At 35.2% G+C, this 22,040-nt stretch overlaps 1 protein-coding gene across 5 annotated transcripts in view; it reads right to left on the bottom strand.

Moving 5' to 3' along the window:
* ANO3 (anoctamin 3) overlaps nt 1-22,040 on the bottom strand; it is a 206,469-nt gene that overhangs the window by 66,527 nt on the left and 117,902 nt on the right. For all 5 annotated transcript variants that reach the window (XM_032187907.1, XM_032187908.1, XM_032187911.1 and 2 more), the window contains exon 4: nt 14,579-14,715. In XM_032187907.1, coding sequence (XP_032043798.1) covers nt 14,579-14,715 — 137 coding nt within the window. The remainder of the gene's footprint in view (nt 1-14,578; nt 14,716-22,040) is intronic.

Raw genomic sequence — 22,040 nt, 5'->3', positions numbered from 1 at the left:
ATCACAAAAGCAGACTAGAATCGGCTTTTTTTGGTCTGCGAATGAAGCAAAATCACATATGAAAAGTCTGCTCAAAATTTCCCCACGGGGGAGACCTGGAATATTTCTTACAGTTTCTGCTGATGCAGTTTCTGTACAGACATTCTGCAAATTCAATTTAACTTCTTTTGTAAGACCCTTCTACTTTTCTTTTAGATGATAATTTTTAGCCTTTTTTTCCCCCCCCCCTCAGTTCTGAAACACATGCTTTTCTTCTGTCTTGAAAAAAAAAACACACATTACTGCAAGGACAAAGTTAATTAAGAACTATTGTTTCATTCTGCAGATTAACATCAGCATGCAAATATGCCCTCGGGTTCATCTGCACTGAACAGAAATCTTTGGGGGCAGCATTCGATAAATAATGATCTGCACTGTCAGTAGAAAGAAATTTTCCATCTGTTCATCTCAAACTGCTTTCACAGGATCTTGTTCTTACAGATGCACAGATGAAATGTGCAATAGTGCAGCCATTTACCACAATCGTGCAGTGAACCCAAACTACATTGATTTCAGGATTTCAGTGCTACTTCCACTTGGGTGTAGCACGTCAGTGTAATTCTTGAGCAACACTCTCCACCTATGCTAGGAGGAATACCTGTGTCAGTAAAATAATTGATCTGGTGAATAGATGCTTCTTGGGTTGATCTGCAGGAGCTCCATAGTGTGTAAGGAGAATAGGGAGCAGTAATTTCAATTAAATGTACCAGTCAAAGTATATTAGCCACTAACTACATCTAGTGCAGTGAGTCAGTCTTTTGGAATAATGGGCAATAGCACATTTATTATTTAACTGTTGGTTTAGGCCAATAGCTCTGAGATTCATTCTTTTACCCTTTACTAAGCACAGTGGAAAAGAAAAACATTGAAAGAAATATTTTGTACAAAGTCCTTACCCACCTCATTTGTTTTCAAGATTTTCACCTAGAAAGTTTATTTGAAAACAAACAGACCAATGTTCATATTTCTCTCTAATCCTCTTCCATCTTAGTTTTCCAGAAACAGTATCCACCTGCTTTTTTTTTTTTTTTTTTTAATTAATATTCCTTTTGGTATCTTGCCATACAGTTCATCTTGCAAGCTCAAAGTTTTAACTTCACTTTGTTCTTCAAAAATCTTTAAACTCGAGAACTTTAAAGAATATCTAGGCTGTGAAGCATTTCCTCACAAAACTGTAAACTTGTTTATAAGACAGAGGTTTGCACCAGAGTGAAATATTAACTGAGGCATATTTCATGACATAATTGCTTTGAAGTCCAGAAATGTACAATTCAAAATACTGACCTCATTCAATGAATTTCACCATTTATATGAGACAGGAAACAAGCTGATTGATTTAACATAGAAAAAAAGCATCTTTCTGTCACCAAAAAAAAAAAAAAAGTCAAACAAAATACAACGTAAATATTTGTCAAAATTATGAAATAAAAAGAGTTTGCATTTCCATCCAAATCTGGTACAAGTAGAATTTCCTTGGATTTAGCCAACGTGGTGGGATTTTTCAAGACACTATTTTTCAGATTATAATTAATAAGCAAAGGCATCTTTACAGACAGGGAATAGCTGTTTTACAGGCTCTTTCTCTCCCCAATTAATTTAAATAGCACCACTTACAGCAATTAAAAATATTTTAATTCCACTGATTTCAGTATACCATTCTGCTCTGTAGATTAAACTTCTGCCAACTTTTCACCTGATACATAGCAACAAATATTCTAGAACAGCAAGATGGAAGCCTTCCAAAAAAAGGAAGCAAAATTACAGAAGCATTTAAGAGCAAATGACATGGTATGGTAGGCTTCAGGTTCGGTGTATTTCATTAGCAGCAAAACCACTAACAAATTTTGAAAATTACTGAAAATTATGCTGCATTGTAATATATTGGTACACTGTCTTTTCTCCCCACTTTATATCACTGAAAAGTTTAAGTTAAAGATATACTGCAATGTAGATTTTCCACTAGATTGCAGCCCTATTTTCCCTTCCTGTAGTTATTTCCTTGGTGGAAAGGTGCCACACAGGAGCTGAGAATGATCATTCCAATAATCCATGTAGGGTCGACAGATTTTTCAGAAATCAGCAGAACCTTTTAGCAATAATCATGGACTAAATGAAAATATTAGCATTAAGAGATTCAGTTCCACTGAATAAAAACGATGAAAATAAACAGAACAGAATAGAAACTTACATGCTTCTCTTATAAAACATCATCTAGCAACATCTGGACAGCTGAACTCAGGAAACTGTACATAAACATAACAACAACCTCTTCGAAAAATCCACGTTATTAGGTTTTCATTTTCCCAGTTAGGGAAAAGTAGCTGTGTTCTATAGTAGGAATGACAGATTCCCATGGTATCTCCAGTGAAGCACTAAATATACCAAATTGAGTTCACTGGGGATTGGCAGCAGCTTGCTGGAAATCCGATTGGTACATGACAGGAGAGAAGTCTTAAGAACCTCATTTGTTATTATAACATCCTGAAGTATGTTTCACACTTCTCTGTGACCATGATACCATTTCCATTACTAATTCACAGATCAGTTAGAATCAGACAAATTAATTAATCAATCCCCAATGAACTTAATATGACATTAAATTAATTAAAATCCACGTGTGGAGTTCTTATTTTAAAGTTAGATAAGAAATAAATAGAAATGCTTGAAAGCCCCACTGACAACACTGATTTAACATAAAATGAAACTGTGCTGAAAGAAGCCTCAGCAAGGCCACCAGCAACATCTGAAAGCTTTTCATTTACTTAGGTTACCTGAGGTGATTGCCAAAATTTCTCAGTTTCAGCAGAGTAATAATGCCAGGTCCAACCATTTAAAAGTCAAATTTTGCAATCACAAGAATGCCTTAAAATGCAACATAAAATGAATGTATTGATAATGTAACTGTAATCGAACTGGGGCAGGAGGTTGTTTTTCCAATGTTTTTCACTAATTTTCCATAAGAATACTTTTTCTTTCCTCTTTTTTTTTCTTCTTTTTTTTTTTTTTTTTCTTTAAACAAAATGAAACAAAAAAGCAAAACAAGAAAAATAGCAAACTTTGGGAAGGGTGAAAGGCTTATTTTTTGCCTTGTGTGTGGACGTATATTCTGTGTATCACAGAATCACTAACGTTGGAAAAGACCTTCGGGATCATCTAGTCCAACCATCACCCTACTACCAACGTCACCTAAATCATGTCCGTAAGCATCACGTCCAACCTTCCCTTGAACATCCCCAGGTACAGCGATGCCACCATCTCCCTGGGCATCCCCTTAACTAGAACCACATAGAGAGACGACTTGTCTATTGCAACCTTTTCATGTTCATTCAGCATTCAAACGCTTAAAGGCTGCCCGTCTCTGTAGGTTTGTGTTTTTTATTATTATTTTTTAAATCTTAAATAATTATTTGCTTGTGTATATGAGACTTATGAACTACTCTGTTCTCAGACAGATCAAGTGGTATCTAAATGCAGATACTTCTACTCCCCCCTGCCTATAATTCTCGGTCCCCTGGTTCACAGGGGGATGATGCTCCAAATTCTTCACTATCCCTTTCCCAAACTTGTTTACTCTGTATCACAGCTTTATTTGCTAGGTGTAATTGTATTTCCGTACACACCTCACTGAACACTGTTACACTGGGCAGAACAGTGAAAAGAACCTGCTACTTTTGAAACCAATACACAAATTCCTGTTGACTTGTTCAAATTTTTACAACTCGAGCTGTGCAGCAGCAAAACCACAATGTCTGAAGTACATTCAAACCATTATGAAGTGTTATCTCTAAGCTGGTTACAAATAAAAGTTACAGAAAGAAACCCGTCTAGGGGAGAGCATGTACTAGGAAAAGTGCTATTTCCTTCTATTTCTAGCCCGATATTCAGCTAATTTCAGCTTCTCTTTCTATGTATCTGGTAATATCCTACGGAATTTCTCTTACATAACATTGTCCAGCTACTCCTGAATCCATGTAATCATACAGTTTCCACAACACCTTTCATAAGGATTTCCACAGGTCACTTGTGGGAGAGCCTTCTTGTTTTCTTTGTTTTGAACCTGGGTGAAAATAACTTCAATTACTGCTTCATGGCCATAATCCTACAAATATATGTGGTTTCTTAAAATATGTAGTATTTTATCATTACTGTGTAGTGGGTTTATGTGGCAAGGTTTGGGCAGCAGAGGGCCATAAGGGTGGCTTCTGTGAGAAGAATCTAGAAGCTGCCCCATGTTATGTAAGGGCCCTGCTACTGACCAGAGCCAAGCCAGTAAGTGATGTTGTTTGCACCTCTGTGAGAGCATATTTAAGAAAGGGAAAGGAAAACAAACAAACAACAACAACAACAACAACAAAAAAACATTGCCTCACAAACAGCCTTGCAGGCACCAAGTGAAGAAGGAGCAGGAGAAGTGCTCCAGGCTCTGGAGCAGAAGTCCCCTGTGGCGAGGAGCATGGTGAAGCAGGCTGTACCCCTGCAGCCCATGGAGCACCACGGTGGAGCAGGGTTCCACGCTGCAGCCCATGGAGGAGACCACGGTGGAGCAGATGGCCCTGCACTGATGGAGGCTGTGGCCTGTGGAGAACCCCCGCACGAGCAGGCCCCGGGCCGGAGCTGCAGCCCGTGGAGAAGAACCCACGCAGGAGCAGGGGTCTGGAGGGAGCTGCTGCCTGTGGGGGACCTGTGCTGGAGCAGTTTGCTCCTGGAGGATGGACCCTGTGGTACAGACCCATATCTGGAGCAGTTCTTGAAGAGCTGCTGCCTGTGGGAATCCCACACCAGATCAGTTTGGGAACGACGGCATCCCGTGGGAGAGACCCTGTGGCACAGGGGATGAGGAAGACTGAGAAGGAGTGGCGGAGACGGAAGCGCTATAGACTGACCACTATCCCCCTTCACCCATGCCGCTCGGGGGGAGGAGGTGTAAGAGAGTGGATAGGGTGAAGGTATTTTTTTTTTCTTTGTTTCTTGCTTCTCTAGCTTGTTAGTAATTTTAAGATTTGCTGCCTATCTCCCTTCTCTGAGTCTGTTTTGCCTGTTACAATAATTGTTGAGCAATCTCCCTGTCCTCATCTCAAACCTTGAGCTCCTTGTGTCATATTTTCTCTCCCTTCCTCTTTGAGTAGTGGGAGTGAGAGAGCAGCCATTGTGGAATTCAGCTGCCCACCCGAGTAAAACCACCACATACTTTAATGCTGTTAATGAAACAAATTGACTCAAATATCCATCTAAAATTAACTGCACTCTTAACATACCTTACTTAAATGAAAAATCACTCTGTTTCAAAGCAACCACTACACTTTGGCTAAACACGTGCAGTCCTCCTCTTACAACAGACTTCATTAACAAACCTCACAATTACCTACACTCAGACACAACCTAATAACATAAAATATGATCACAGGAAAAATATTATTATTTTTGTTACAAATATACAAATAACACTTTATGCATATGCTACATATTATAATAGCATTTTATAATATTTAAAATTGAACATATTAAATATAAAAAATATTATATATTGCCTATATTGTAACCTAAAGTCAGCTTTTAATGTTGAACCACACTAAAAGCATTCAAGCCAAGGCAAAAGACTAACCTCTTATAAAATTTCCTTTCATGATAAAAAAGGAACCTCTTCATTTAAGTTTCATTTTCTTAAGTTCGCAAGTTCAATCAGTACTCATTTGACTGATTTTAGAAATAGCCTATTGCAGTTTGTATTCTTATGTTCATTATTCTAAGGGATTAACACCCATTTGAGGACTCAAATTTTCTTTGCATTCATTTATACAATGAAATAGTACAGCAACAATTAACCAGGTACATGGAAATCCCCAGCTGAAGCTTTTCTTCCACGTATTGGGTTCATCACCCTAACATTTCCCTAAATTCAATCATAACTGACTCTAGTTTGAACAGTTAAAAAATTTTTATTCAGGCAAAACATCAAAGTACCTAACTGTGAACTTAACCTAGGAAAAGCCCTAGTACTAGATGCCAGGTGTTTCTCAGTAAATTCATTTATTCTAACTTAAAACATGCAGTAAATCAGGTCTGTCGTGAAGAAATTGACTAGCTTTTCCATTTTACATATAGTTTTCATTTACATAATCTAATACATGAAGGCTAGATGAGGAGCTGGAAAGTAGACCTTTAGTATTTAGTATTAATTTAGTATTTAGATATTTTAAGATTTGCTTCATAGGTTCCTGAAATTTGCCAACAATGGTAATGAAAATAAGTACAATTTCTCTTACTTTATACACATGTACACATTAGCACAGAGGCTGACAAGTATTCTAACACTTCTAAGTTGCATTAAAATATATTTCAGACATAGTTTTGCCTACCAACTTCAAAATCAATAGTCATAAATAACACACAGACAAAAGCACAGGGTAAGTGCTAGTCTGGCAGCATGCACAAAGTGTCTTGGACTCTGCCCAGAGCAGGTTATTCTGACCCAAGGCACCCAAATAGCAAGAAACAACTTTTACATTGGGGTCATTGGGGTGTAGCTCAGGCTGAGAACAGTCTGTGTTTCAATTTCTGACTTAAAGGACTGTCATTTACTTTCTAAAAAGAACCTGAGGAAGTTTCACATTTATAAGAACATACAAGAATCATTTCCCAGCCATAATCAACAATGGAAGCATTCAGTTATGTCAGTGCTGACCGATACAGCACACAAAAATTAAGACTCCACAGAACATTGTTTATTTTGCCTCTAGTAGACATGAAGTTCAACTTCCTCCCACATAAGTGATGTAATTTGGATTTAAATATGTAAAATTATGTAAAGGAAAATAAACATACCAGGAAAGTAGAACCTATGATACAAAATATAGATGGCTGCAGACAGCTGAGCCCCAAATTCTTCTCTTACAGCTGAAATTTACTGAATTTCTCTCTTCAAGATCTCTTTATTATAAGGATTGAACATAATTTCCTTCCTAAGACAGCTGGTGAATTCTAACAGCTAAGTGCGCTGGGGAATAATAACTTTGATAAATTTACCATATTAAAAAGAGACTTATTCAAATGCCTTTGCTTCCCCCAAATCCACCAGGGAAACTGTAAGAAGGGAAGGGAAAGGAAGAATGCAACAACAGAAAGAGTGATGCTGCTACTGGAAGTGGAAGCGCTGAATCCAGATAGTCTCTCTGTTAACGTAGTGCATGGTATTTAGCAAAGACAATAAAAATATAGGTAATTTCAAAGAAGACATGTGAGAGAAGAATATAAAAAACTTTTAAATTTGGTTTGATTCTGGTAAATGGTGTGGCTCATTTTTTTTCCCTTTCATAAGTCACAATGTTTTATGCTGTCATTTTATAACGTATGTACAATTCACATTTCTGATGTACAAAACAAATCTGTATTTCAAATGATAAAGATGACTACATAAATTAAACAAAGTTTTAATTATATAGTCTGTAGAATTAATCTTTTGTGTGTTACCTCTTCAAAAAAAAAAAGAAAAGAAAACAACAAACTACTTAAATATTCTTAATACAGTTTCTTTACTGACACTCTAATGCATGCAAAATTACAAACATTAGCATAGATTGAAAAGCAGCAAATGGTTCTCTTGCTTGGCCAGTTCCTACTACCCCTTGGGCTTTGGTAAGGCACTAGGTTAGGTGGAACTTACACATTTCTGTTTCCAAGTTCACAGCTTTACCTTCTTTAATATTAACATTTCCCTGCAGATAGTCTGTTAGCTGTCAAGGTCACTTAAACCATGTCTAGATAATGCATAGTATCAGCTGAAGGAGCAGAAACAGAACTCCCACATACAAGAGGGCTGTGGAAATCAATTGACCATATTTCCATGCAAGTCAGCATGGCTAAAGAGAAAGTAAAGAATTTGTCCTGTATCATTCACAGACAATTGGTGGAATCTCAGTAGGAATAGAATATAATTCAGGTAAACTCATTTTCATGCTTTAGGTTAAAGGTATTCCTCTCTTCAATTCTGCAGCACAGTATTCATACCTTTGTCTAGCATCTATACCAAGTTTGAGGTCAAACTTCAAGTGTCCAGGTTTGAGAAGTTCACTTGAGGTACAATTTACCCATCTAACATCCTATTATATGATAATAAACAAAAAACAACAACAAACCACCCCCATCCAAATAATATATAAAATCTGGTAAAATATTTTGCACTAAGGTGTTAGCAGTTACTCTGTGAATACAAATTATTAGCCTCCAGCATATAAGCAAATGTGTAAGTATTCATTAGATATAAGTAAATTAGTTTACAAGTGAATAGTTCTCATTTTTAATAGACCTTTCAAATTTATCTTCAAATAGCAGACATCACTGTAGAAACTTAATTGACAATAATCTATTTCAAGATTTTGTAAGTACTATATCAATGCCTTCCATATATAATAAAGAGCACAAACATATTACCCCGCCGAGCATCACCACTCCATAATAGCACCACTTTGGCAGAAGCTGTAGAACCAAAAAGCATGTGAAGAACACTTAAAGAAACCTAAATAGACCTTGAAATGTTTTTGCTTCCTCATGGAAGCAACAACATGTTCATTGACCTACTGATGACACCCTAAGCTCTATTATAAACATCACCATAAAGCTTATTGGCATGGAGTCTTACAGCCTAAATAGGGCTGTGTTTAACACCCTACAGCATTTAAAAGCACTTTGTGTGCTTGCAGAGAAAATCTGCTTGGAATGGAGCAATGAGAGAAGAAGAACAATTAAAACACACTGGTAGTCAAAGGTGAGGCAGAGAGAAACAGTTTTTTGGATCTCTTCATCTCTTGATTTTTAAGAGATGCTTCAAAGATGAGTTCAGGACTATTAAATCATGTATGAGATTGATGTAGCCATGGAAACAATTTGAGGAACTAGGGCAGAAATGTGCTATGTGAACTTCTTAAGTGATATAACCACCTAAAATTGCAAGATCTAAATGAACGTCTTTCCCATTCTAACTGTAAATAGAATGGTTATTCTACCAGAAATACGGGAAATTTTTCTATCAATACCATTTACTCCTGTTCATTAAATGTTACTAAGTAAAGAGATTATTAGCTGGTTCATGAACACCACCCCTCTTATTTTTATTACTAATTCTCCCTAATACTGTTACCATGAACTTTGCATTAACATCGTAAGGAATTTTAATGCCTAAGGATATCATTTCAATGGTTTGTGTCTACATTCAGATTTTATGACTCAATTCAGCTTTAAGTATTTTCTGGAAACAAATATGTTACCAATGCTAATTACAGCAGGCTGATTTCCATAAACAAAAGTGAGATTCCAAATCACAGCTTAGTTTATTTCAAGATAATTAAAATCAAACCTGTAACTCCAACAAGATAACAGACTTCTTAAGTTACATGGAACTAGTAGTGAAAACATTTAAAAAATATTTTAGGCTACAGCAGTGCACTTAAATAAAATAGTACTAGACTCATTTTTAACATTTTTAAAATCATGTTCTACTTAAGAGTAATCCAAAATGCACTTTTTGAGAATTTTTCTAAGGATATGGCTAAGCTAGTAATCATCTTGTGCTTAAAGAGTTTGGGAATGGATAAACTAAAGTAGATTTTTATGTTTATCCTTTCCATTACCTAATTCCAAAAGTACAGAATAATTGATTTTAAATGTATATTGCTCTCCCCCCAGCCCTGCTTTTTTGAATAACCATAGGAAACTAGAACAGAATACTAGGGACCTATTTGTACTCACAGAGTTATCCAGACTATCTTGGGCATCAGAGACAACATAGCTTGGTTAATGTGACATATATCAATGCTGCCATAATTACCCATGCTAATGTATTTCTGCATATACCACATTGTACTGTGCAGAACTTCCTCTGAGCTGGGAGGAAGAAATACCTTATCTCCTGAAAATAAAACTGTAGTTTAACATTTAGGAATAAACTATACAACTAGTTGTTACCTTTTTTTTTTTTTTTTCCTTTTCATTTTATTTAGACTTAGGATGTAAGTATGAAAAGTACATATATTTTAGTTTCAGGTTTATGGGATTTACTGCAAAACATTGAAAGTCTGCTCGTTATTACTATAGAGGGAAGTGGCGATGGAGGATGCTTGGACAGGAGGAGGCTTTTCATTTTAAATATTCAAATAACCTCTATTTGCTCTTTAGGTCTAACAGGAAGACCTAAACAGGAAGTGACATGATCACTAAACATTTTCTTTTGTATTTTTTTTAAACTTTCATTCTTAAATTATACTTTTTTTCTTTCATAAGATTTCATCCTTCACTGTGAATTTCTTACTACTTTCCCTTCATTTCCTGAATCTTATTATTATTTATTTTTAAATCAAACCTCACAGCAGATGAAAACCATGCACTGGAAGCATAAACATGAAGTTAACTTGTGTTACACTTGACCATGTCATTCTATTCTGGGATAATGATTTTATCTGTTATCATTCCTTTTAAACTTTATTTACTTTTCTGTTATTAAACTGCATTAACAGTCTACTCCTTATCTATTACACTCCCTTTCCTATTCTCCTTTCCAGTACATTGTTGTCAGCTGACAACATCTTGTTCTTATTTATACACTAAAACAACTTTATTGCCAAACCTTCTCTTTGAGCATGCATGCCTGGCACCCACTAAACATAAAAGCAAGATTCTGAGTGAAATAATGTAGATGAATTTAGTGATAAATGGACAGGATTAGAACACATAGCACAAATCGAGTTTAAGAAACTGTGCAATTCAATCACATGCACTTACACATGAAGAAAATGAAAACAGAAGATAATTCTTGCAAAAGAGTGGAAAAGAAAAAATACGGTTGAAGAATATACTTATTCTACAGATATTAAATTTGATTTATTCAAATTTTCAAGACCACCTACATAAAACTTTGAAAAGTAAATATTTGTTTTGCAGAAAAGTGTAATGGATATGTTCAGAGTCCAAAAGAATCCAATAAAAAGCATAAAAAATATATTTAAGGTTTTCACTGGTAGTTTTAACTTTTAATAATGACTGTAATAATCTACACTGAACATACTGAGTTTTGCTGAAATTGTATTGAATTTTCAGCATTATGTTCTGCTAAATGGAAAAAATTCTCAATGTTTTAGGCAACTGCTTATTTAAGGTCTTATTTAAAGTTTATTAGAAGTCACATAACATTTCCAGAGACTGAAAGAGAACTTGTGTCAGATCCTATCCAATACAAAACTGGTTTGGACATGCAGTATTATAGCAGTTATCAGTGGATACTAAAAAGAGCAGTAAACTAGGCTACCATAGAGGTACATTTCTTTGCAGTTCTTGAACCCATAGTGATAAATATTGGAAAATATCTCACATATTCCTCTCACTACTCTACATATTATAGTCATTGGTACAGAAAGAATTCACTGCTACTGACCTCACTACTTCATTAGGTGTATGTTGCTTCCCATTTAAGTGATAAAATGTGTTTAGCTAATTTTCCCTTCTTCATGAAGGTAGAACGTTTCAAATAATCAGCTTTACCATTAGGGACCTGCTTGCTCCCTACATTTCACTTGCAATAGCAGATACTACTTCCATTTCCTGCTCAGCCGCCACCTGCTGGCATCACCCCTCTGCATGAGATCTTGTGACAATCACATACATGAAGTCGTACTTCCTATACAATCTCAGTAGCAGTTGGTGCTGAGAAGACAGCAGAGATAGCTAATAAAGATAGTTTTTAGTGGATCTTAACACTTTTCAGTTTGTCAATATGAAATTTGTGGATTCTGTACTGATCTCACCCTCTCACATTAAAGGGGATTCTGAGTTATAGATCATAACAAAGGAAATGAGTAAAGTAGATGACTATCAAGATGACTATTGGCATCCAGGTGCTATATCTAAATTATCCAATGTTTCTAAAGATTTAAAACTGCAGTGATGCAAATTAGATTTATGGAGAGTGCACATCATATATGCAATCTGAAACACTAGACAGCTTAAAAAATATATAAATGCATATTGACTTTCATTGTGCCAGCAGGACAAGTTTGTTATTTTTGAAATATTCAAGTAGCTTATCATTGAGATAAATAATATCATCAAGCATTGATTGCAAATAGCTGTTTTTAGTTATTTGTCCCTGAAACTCTCGGGAGTGTAAAAAAAATAAAAACCTTCTAAAACAAGCCTAAATCAGAATAATAAATAAGCAGAGAATAATGAGCTTTTATCCTTGTACACCCTATCAAGGCAGTATTTCTGATCTTCATGTTTTGGTAAGACTAAGAAAACTTTCTTTTTTGTTAATATATTGATAAATCAGTCAATCCTCCAAATACATGAGTACTTACCAGCTGTAAAGCTCTCGTCCCTGCTTTCCACTGTAACTTTCAACCATCTCAAAAGGAAACAGATGAGTCCTTTTGCTAGTCTTGTATCGGTTTAGAGAAAGATTCCCTTCAACATCTTCCACTAACTGCCAGGACTTGCGCAACAGTCCAAAGAAAGACTAGTAACCTTCTCTTCTACTCTATGACTAATCAAAATCTCCCATGCCTTTTTCCTGTGGAGGCAGGCAAACAGTAAACAGGAGAATCTTGCTTGGTTGCCTCATTTACAAAAACAGTAGAAAAGCCAAAGGAAACTTCCTAAGGAATTGCTGTGATAAAAGTTGCTGTTGAGGTTATAAGCCAGACGTGGCTTCAGATGATTTGGATTTAGGGTCAGGAAGTACAAAGACTGAGACATAAAAACTGTATTTTTGTTTAAACTTCATACAAATACAAGGGTACCCTTTAAACTTTGAAAGAAAGTTAACTTACTGGTTGCTTATAAACTTTGTATCAGTCCTAAATGCATTTCTTGGGAATCACACAGTAAGTGATCGTTTTATATTTTACATGAAAATAGAGGAGTTATCTTGTGTTAGCAGAATGAAGGGTCTGTTGAAAAGTCTGTTACTAGACAGACAGACGGACAATATCTGCCAGCTAAGCCTTTTCTTTTTTAAATCAGCCTTACCTGTTATGCAAAATATTTAATTGTCAATAACGTACTTTAAATCCTGCACATTCTGCATTTTTTTCTCTTTTATCTCACATTTAACATAGAAGGCTTTGTTTAAGTAATTACACAACCAAATAAGATTTTGTTAAAAAATAAAACAAAAGAAAAGCTCTTTGTCTTAACTCATCTAGCCTTCCAAAAACAAAGAAAAATCTGTCAACACAACATGTTCTCATTTCTGTAGTTCAGATTAAAACATAAACCTTCTCTGTCTTTACTGAAGCTTCATTTTCAGGTCCTAAGTTTCCAAACTGTAAATACCATTATCTGTAAACCAACCTAAGTGATTATTAGATAGCTATTATAATTAAAACAAAAACAACAAAAAAACCTTTTTTCCAAAGCATCCCATAAAATGTGGTCTCAGAGATCACATCAACCTGTCTTAGAGAATCCTGTAGAAATGATAATACAGCATGACTGAGAAAACAAGCTTTACAATGATTAAAAGACTCTTCATGAAGCATGCATTCAGTGATAGAATCATGAAGTACACAAGCATAATGGATGCCAGAACTGTGTAATGAATATCCTGCTGAAGGGTAGCGTCTATGAAAAACAGACTCCTTAAGTAACTGAGGCAGTTGTAGATCCGTAGCACAGTATTACTGATTTTTTTATATAGCAAAAAACATAGAATTGCTGGTAAAAACTGTACTGCAGATTCCACTATTTGAAAATTGAAATCACTAGTGCTTGAAGAAAGAAATAATTCAGAACTTCTTGAGAACAGGTCATTTGTCTTATGTTTACGAGAAATTATGCTTGATAGAAAAGAGAATTAAGGGTCTCCCAGTCCACAACAACAACAAAAAAAACCTGCTTTGAACTGAAAATCTATCATAATTCTTTGGCATTAGAAAGGATGAAGTGTTGTAGAAAATGCATTGTGATGAATACTATGATTAACTAATTACTAGGTGAGATAACTTGTCAGTTTTATCTGGAGAGATTTTTTCAGTTATTTAGTTGAAGTTCCTGAGATTATTCCTACACTTTCCTATAAGCAAGTGAATTTTGTCTTTCCTGTTTCTACCTACCTCGTGGATTTTGCTTAGAATGAAAACCCTACACACTTCAGATCACTTTTGACTGATTATCTGCAACACGTAATAGTTTTTCTAAACTCTACTTATTTCTTGAGGCCTCCCAGCTGACATGATTTTTTCACTCCATTCTGGGAGTCCTATGTCATAAATGCTCTACATTTTATTTTTTTAAAAAGACTACTGTCATTTAAATGAGTCAATGCAAATCATCAGATCCTTTGATCCTACAAAACGTTGGTCATTTTTGCTACAGAGAATTCTATTCACTGCTTCTATAGGTCAAATGGTAATACAGGAGCCTCCTACATTTCTTTCTGTGAGATGTCTATTAATTTAAACTTTAGCTTAACCAGCCCATTAAAAATCATATTTTAAAAAATATTTAAGCATACTGTGGCAATTGATACAATTTAATAATTTTTTCTGTCCATTACCTTTAAAGATGATTTAGTCCGAGGTTCTGTTTTCTGTCTGGCAAGCTTGTTTTGAATGAGCAATGACTGATCTGTACGAACATCGTAATTCCCATGCTCTGAATCATCTGTGTATGTGTCTTTGTCCTTTCCTACATCTGAAGGAAAAACAGAAGAAAATAGTGGGCTCATTTTAGGTTATCGTGGAAAGAAACTGACAGTAAAGTTATATCTGCAGCAGAATACTCCTCTGAAGTGTTAACTTTTCAATAACTTATATTCTAGTCTTTCCTGCAAAAGCTTTTTATTTGAACTGATTGTCTTAAATTAGAATTGACTTTCTTCTTAGTAGAAATCCTACTGAAAATTCTTCTCTACTACCATTTAAATAAAAAAAAATCCAACAACATCCTTCACAGTAGTTAAAACCAACCAAACAAAAAACAACTGACCAAAAACATACAACAATCACAATGCAAATATTCAGCTGCTTTGGTGCTTGAGTCATAACTGTCAAGACTCAAAATATGTTATTAAATTGGCAGGTGCATCCTGGATATAGGGAAACGTTACTGTGTGTTTTTAAATTACAGAAGCTATCAAAATGCTAGCTCCTGCTATGCACATGCTGCTCATCATTAAATACAGTATTTGAAAATTTGCATATTAGCGTATTGCGGTGAAAACTTAAGAGGTGTACCCAGAGGTTGTAGAAGATAGTTGACACCATGAACAAGTACTCTTCTTCTGCAGTGGATTTCTTTTTAATCACTCAACAGAAGTGTTTATAAAAGTATTTGCATACTCCATCATAGTAGTACATGACTGAGGACCTTCATCAAAGCTTATTAAGACCCACTATTACAAGTCAGATTTCTTTCTGCATCATAACCACAGGCAAGACAGATGGACTGTACTTAAGTCTTCGAGTCTCTCTATATCCTCTATTGGAAGGAGGATTGTTTTTCAGACATTGAATTTCCTTTCACATTCTCCATCGAAAAGATCATGACAAGGCTTAGCATACACACTCAGAGGAGTGAAATGAAGGATAATGCCTGTAAAATATTGGACCATATAACTTCTACTGAATGCTGGAAAATAGTTAGTTTCGAAAAAAAATATTTTAACGATAAAAAGATGGAATAATTATTCCCACGCAATTATATCTTGGACAAATTGCAAATAGAAACTATTCAGACCAAAAAGTTACCCATAAATCCTGAGCCAAGTTCTCATCTCAGCTTTCATATCAACATGGGAAAAGTCAAGGGAACTGGGAACAGCATTTATCCCAGTAATTCTAAACCCTAAATAGAAGCCAAGAAACAAGCCATGGTTGCTGTGGGAACCACAATCTTGAATTTCCTGAATTTTATATTCAGAAAAGCTCATCTGCAACAACAAAGTATTTTTCATTAAGTTGTCCCTTAAATTCTCCACAGTAAATATTACAGAAAAAAACAACCACAATTATCTCATGTAGCCTAAACATTTCTGTGAAGGAATATTAAACTGGAACATTTACAGAAAGCTGTTTTTTCTGCCGTTTAGTTACTTACATTATAATTACACAAAATGAGCCCTCAGTGATTTCTGACGTTGATATTAACCTCGGTAAATCTGTGAGGGGACTTTTTAATATATGAAATAGCCTGTTTGATTGTGAGAGCACCAAACTTAGCCTTCATTTAATCTAAAGAAAGTTTTAACTTAATATACAGGTTACTCTCCAGACAACAAACAGGGAAATAGCAAAAAGCCTGCAAAATGCTGTAAGTAGTACAAGGTAGGAAACAGGATACTTAAACAAATGCGCTGATCTGACTCACTCCCAGATGTGTAAAATGAAAAGAAGAAAAAAGTCCTATGAAATCTAACCTCTTACAGCTAGATACGCCATTTGAGTTGAAAGACTTCAGTTACATAAAAAAAAAAAAAAAAGTCCACTTTTATAGGGAAAGTTTTATAGGATTAGAGTTTTGAGTAGATCTAAAACAAACAAAAAGCTTTGCAAAATGTACATTGTGTTTTATTTAAATAATTTTAAATTATGAAGTTTTATTTAAGTTATTTAAGTTTTATTGCTCAATATACTTTAGTTACTAACCATTTTTTTAAATTTTCAATGCCACAACTTTTAAATTGTGCCATCCATTTTCTCTAAAGAAGATTACCTTCCATTCAGAGATACGAGCTACGTTGTCTGAAACATAGACTAAAATAATTTTAGTAGTGAAAAAAAAACCACAAATTTAGAATTAAAAAGATTGTAAAACTTAACAACATTTAGCACTGTACATTTTAACAGTGTATGACTTATTTTATGCACTGAAAACACTATTCCACAAGGTAATGGTATCAATATAGTAAAAATGGGAGGAATGAAGATTAACGCACAACATTTAACTATTGCACTAGACTGTATGTTACGCCTGTGAAAAAATGTCAGAGACATAGCATACAATCCACATTTAAAAAGTATATCTAAGTGTGTGTATTTTTCTTTATGGTAATATGCATTAATGTCAGGAAGCATGCTTTGCAATACTTTGAATAAACTTGCTGTCCCGTTTGTCTCTTCTGCAGCATACATTAAGACAAAATATTTAACATAAGTAATTAATTTCCAAAGAAAACTTTAAATGGATTGCATGGCATTTATATACCAGAACAGGTTAGAAAGAAGAATTGAAACGTGTGTGGTTTTGGGAGCCATATTTTGTTTCTTAAGTTGAACTTCCTATAAATTTCTTTTGAACAGTTCCAAAATTTGTGAAGAATACAAAATGAAATTTGTTCATTTTAGAAAATGATCTTGGAAGATCATGAGATGAAACTTTAAAAAAGCAGTCAATGCTATTAATGGAATTCTTCTATGACCAAGTACTTCTTCTGTAATAAGATATCCACCTCTTCTAGTAAAAGATAAAATCTCTCTTGGGCAATTTTCCCACCCACAAAGCCAAAATGACATGCTCTTAAAGATAAAATTATAAGACCTAAGGTACTTCAATTCTTACTAGGGTCACCAATGCATGCTACATTTTATACAAACACAGTCATTTAGCTTCTGCAACCTTTTCCTAAATAACTGCAGTTTTAAAACTTCCATGACATTTTTGGATTATTTTAGTCTATAAAGTAACACTATTTTCTGCTATCCTTTCCTCTACAATCTCTATTATTTATTTATTTTTGCATTTTAACTGCCATTTGGGATTGCCACAAGCCAAAACAAGATTGCATCCCTGGATGTTGTGGCTGGAGCTGTACTGCTCAGGGATGAAAGATGTTTTTAATGCAACATAGCCCAAAGGCAGTGAAATGGACTGTTTCTCTCTTTCTCTTGCATTATAAGTACCCATCTTGAAATTCAAACAGAGACTTGATTTGGCTGCAACTCCACAACACATCATGAGAAAAACTTGCCTGCTTCAAGCTCTTCACTCTACATTGTGGGTAATCCACTGGTTACTTCATTTCTTTATTTCCCATCATGCCATCCCTGGCCTACAACAACTGAATGGGTTGTTACTGGCAAGAACAATTGCCAGCTTACACCGCTTTTGTAGCTCTTGGATGGGCTCTAGTGCCAACCACCGAGTAGCCTGTCTGATTTGGGGAGGGGAGAGAGTAGGCAAGTCACCAGAGGAGGGGGGGGAAAAAAAAAAAGAAAAAAGAAAGAAAGGAAAACTGAGTTCACATTGCTCCTTAACAGACCTCAGGCAACTGCCTCCCCCCAGATTTGTTCTCTCCTCTGTTGGTAACAACTCCTGCCCTACATGTGCCTTGCTGTTGTGGTGGAAAAAAAAAAAAAAAAAGATTAAATAAAGATGAGAATATTAAGTCAGAGAAAAGGGTGACAGATTGTAATTCTAGAGGCAATCACCAATCATATTTCAATTTTCAATGAAGTCAATGGGAATTTCTCTATTCAATTCAGTAAATCAAGGACATCTCTTTAACTGGGTACCTATTTATAGCACTGACAAAATTGTTAGCATATCTGAACATTTAAGTCCATCTGCACCGTCAACCTGGATCCAGACTTAGGTACAAAGTGATTTTCTGTCTTAAAAATTAAGCATTAATCAAGTGGATAACATCTCTTACTCAAAGCTGTTTGAAAGCCTACTAGTCTGTTTTTCTACCTTGTAACATAGAGGCAAGATGAGTAACTTCAGTCTTTATTCATCATAACAGATATCTACTATTTCTGACATACAGTTTTATTAAGATTGATGCATGATAGTGAGACTTACCCTAAGGGCACTTGTAAGAAGAAAAAAAAAAAAAAGGAGAGATTTTCATTTCTAGGAGTCTTTTACCCAACAGCACAGCAGCACTTCAAAATTAATTTCCAGGTCCACAGTTGGCATTTTCACCTTTTATCTTCTTCAATGCTTAGCTTCCTTTCTTTCTATTGCATAATTCTGACGGGCCAAGAGCGCATTTTAATTTTATGATAATTAAAACATAAAAAGTATTTGTCCCAATTTCCCTGCAACACACTATCCATTGATAACTTAGATAACTGGTGTAGGATAGAAGATCTTTTTCAACTGAAACCTGACACTACTATTGAAAGGGAAAGTCATATAAAAATTATTCCTTGATAGTTTTATTTCACAAATTTTGATAAGATGATTCTTGTTGGACCATGTAAGCTTTAGAAAGAATTAGATTATTGGTCAAGAAATTAATCCCCTTTTGCCCCAATTTTAGTCCCAGAAACAATAAATAACCTGCAGGAGGATATCACTAGACACTCAGATAAATGAGGTTGTGATGGATTTAGGCCATTATTGTAAATATACCATTAAAGGTTTTTCAGCTACCTGCATATACATACTTATATACCAAATGCTAGCATAGCTGATGAGTGCAGGCTTTTTTTTTTTTTTTTTTTTTTTTTTTTTTTTTAAGTGTACGATTTCTCAAGAGCTTTCTGACAATTGTAACCATTACACAGAATATATCTAAGTTTTAAAAAGGGAGCCAGGCAGGTTTTTAGCTATCTGGAGGAGCTAAAATGGCATACAGAATTAGTACAGGTGGATTAAATGCCCAAAGTACTTACATATTTTGAACCTCAATATTATACTTTCAGAAGACTAATCCTTACCTAGTTCCAGTGAGCATTACATTCCTAATGGATTGCTTAGCTGCATCACTCATGCTGCCAGCTCTCCAGGCTGGAACCAGCTCTACTGTGGCAGCTGCACAATGCCCTCAGACACTGTGTACATTACCAAGTATCCTAAGGCAGATTTTCTGCCATCTCAGGACACAGTCCGAATAGATGTCACCACAGTTAACCCATGCTGACTTTACCTGAAGATGAAACAAGGTTTTGAAAAATGTATTCTAAGAACCACAATGGAAACATCACTTTTCTGTTGAAGCAGAAATTAAGCCTGAGTCATATTCTTGAATCATATTCTTTGCAACCTCTGCATTACTATGCATAAAGCACTCATAATTGACCTAATTCAGAAAAAGAAAAAAAAAAGAATAAATGAATTACGAAGTTTTAATTGCTAATGAGGCAGCTGATAAAAACTGCCAAATAAATTAAAATTAGATGCTCATTATAGCTAAACCCTGAATGCCAATTTCTATTGATTGTATTATCCATTGCTCATTTTTGACATCTTAATTGAAATGAGACATTTCAGCATGTCATAGTTCTGCCTACTTTGACACAGTTTAGAAAGTTACTTATATGCATATATTTCTGTCAGAACGAGCAAATTAGATTTTCAAGTTAACAAGTAGACTGAGCATCAGATTCACAAGTTTTTCCTCCTAGTTTAACTGTACTTTTGCTACAGCCTAACTTCTCAAAATCTTGATGCCCTAGCTATTTACGCGTTAAACAGGAATTTAAACAACATTAATCTGTATTGTAATAAGAAATCCCTTTGTAAATCTGGCTTATGAGGTTTGGAAGTGGACATAAAATAATTCAAACCTGGCAATGCTAATGACAGTAGTTTTAGTGATTCAAATGAACTTAGCAGGTAGAAAAACATGCCACCTATCTGCCCTTCTGCTCCTACTGCTGAACACAGAGAATGACTTGAGAAAAGAACACACTACTCAGTGGAAGATTATTTCCTGTTTCTGTGAGCCTTAGACAGTTTTGTTTTTTTTTTTTTTTAATATATATATATATTTTTAATCCATACTATGCATTACAGGAAGGAGCTCATGTCATTTCTGGCATTTGACTTTCTGTATGTGGTTGCTCCTAGTAAATATTTCCCACTTAATTACTTTGTGTAACTCTACATAGAGCCACTATTATTGGTAGCTGCAGTAAAGGCAAATTTAGTAACTGAAATCAAACCTCCTATGTCATTTAAATCCAGCTGGCACTACTGAACTAATTGCTGAGCACATCTTTCAGAAGAAAAACAAAGCACAATAAAATCAGAAAAGAACGTAAATATAAACCAGTATGTTCAAGCAAATATCCACAGAGAGAAGACTTAGAAAGAAAGCACAATGTTGAATTCCCTTTGAGAGGGTGAATGTCAACTGCTTGAGTTGCATTGGTATGACTTTCAAACCTATTAAAAATGGATGACATCGTAATATTTTTTATGGCAATAAATTCAGTAATATTAACGTCCATGTTCTTGTGTAACCCAGATTTCCATGCATCTACCTATACAACACACGTATTTTCAAATTTTCTTTTATTTACTTCTTATAAGATCCTGACACCCAATTCTAAAATAGCATGGGAAAGGGTTTTCTCATGTTGCTATAACTACACATTTTAATTATTTGTGACTATCACATCAACATAACATGCATTGTCTCCTGAAATTTAATTTGTGCAACGTGACACAAAGTCATACAGATCCTGTAGTTTTCATCACAAAATGTACGGCCATATTGTTAGTATGAGAACGCACTGCAGGTAAGCGCTCTATCACAAACATCCTGTTCTTCCTACCTGAAATACCATACTGAGACAGCCTGAGTGTGTCTGTCATCCTACATAAGCATCTCCCCCGTGTCTGGCATCAAAGATGTTAGCTAGGCAGTAAATACTGTCTCTATAACAGTTGCTCTGAAGTTTTCCAGTTTAATACTAGAACAAAAACTTCAGGCATCTTTCAAGAAAAATTCCAGGTATTACAGACTGTAACAATGTCACTAAGTTGCTGTGTGTACCACTCCTGCAGAAATCAGTAACTCAGCTCTCAGCTTTCCACTCCTTGACAGACAGCTTGCCTGTCAGGGTACTGGTTACTCCGCACATCTCCCCCACTGTCAGAAATCTTCTCCCACAGATATTTTCAAAGAAGTCTTGACGAACTTGGATTTTCTCATCAAGAAACTTATTCAGGAAATTCCCCCACATGTGTGGTTATTGGATTTGACTAGCTACTTGTAGCTAAATGGGTTGACAAATTTATTTCTGTTGAGAACAAATTCACTGTAACTGTTTTTTCCACGTACACAT

Source organism: Aythya fuligula, chromosome 5, assembly GCF_009819795.1.
Source record: "Aythya fuligula isolate bAytFul2 chromosome 5, bAytFul2.pri, whole genome shotgun sequence".
Taxonomy (NCBI): Eukaryota; Metazoa; Chordata; class Aves; order Anseriformes; family Anatidae; genus Aythya; species Aythya fuligula.
The sequence above is the reverse complement of the archived record's forward strand: the minus strand, read 5'-3'. Positions and strand labels throughout refer to the sequence as shown.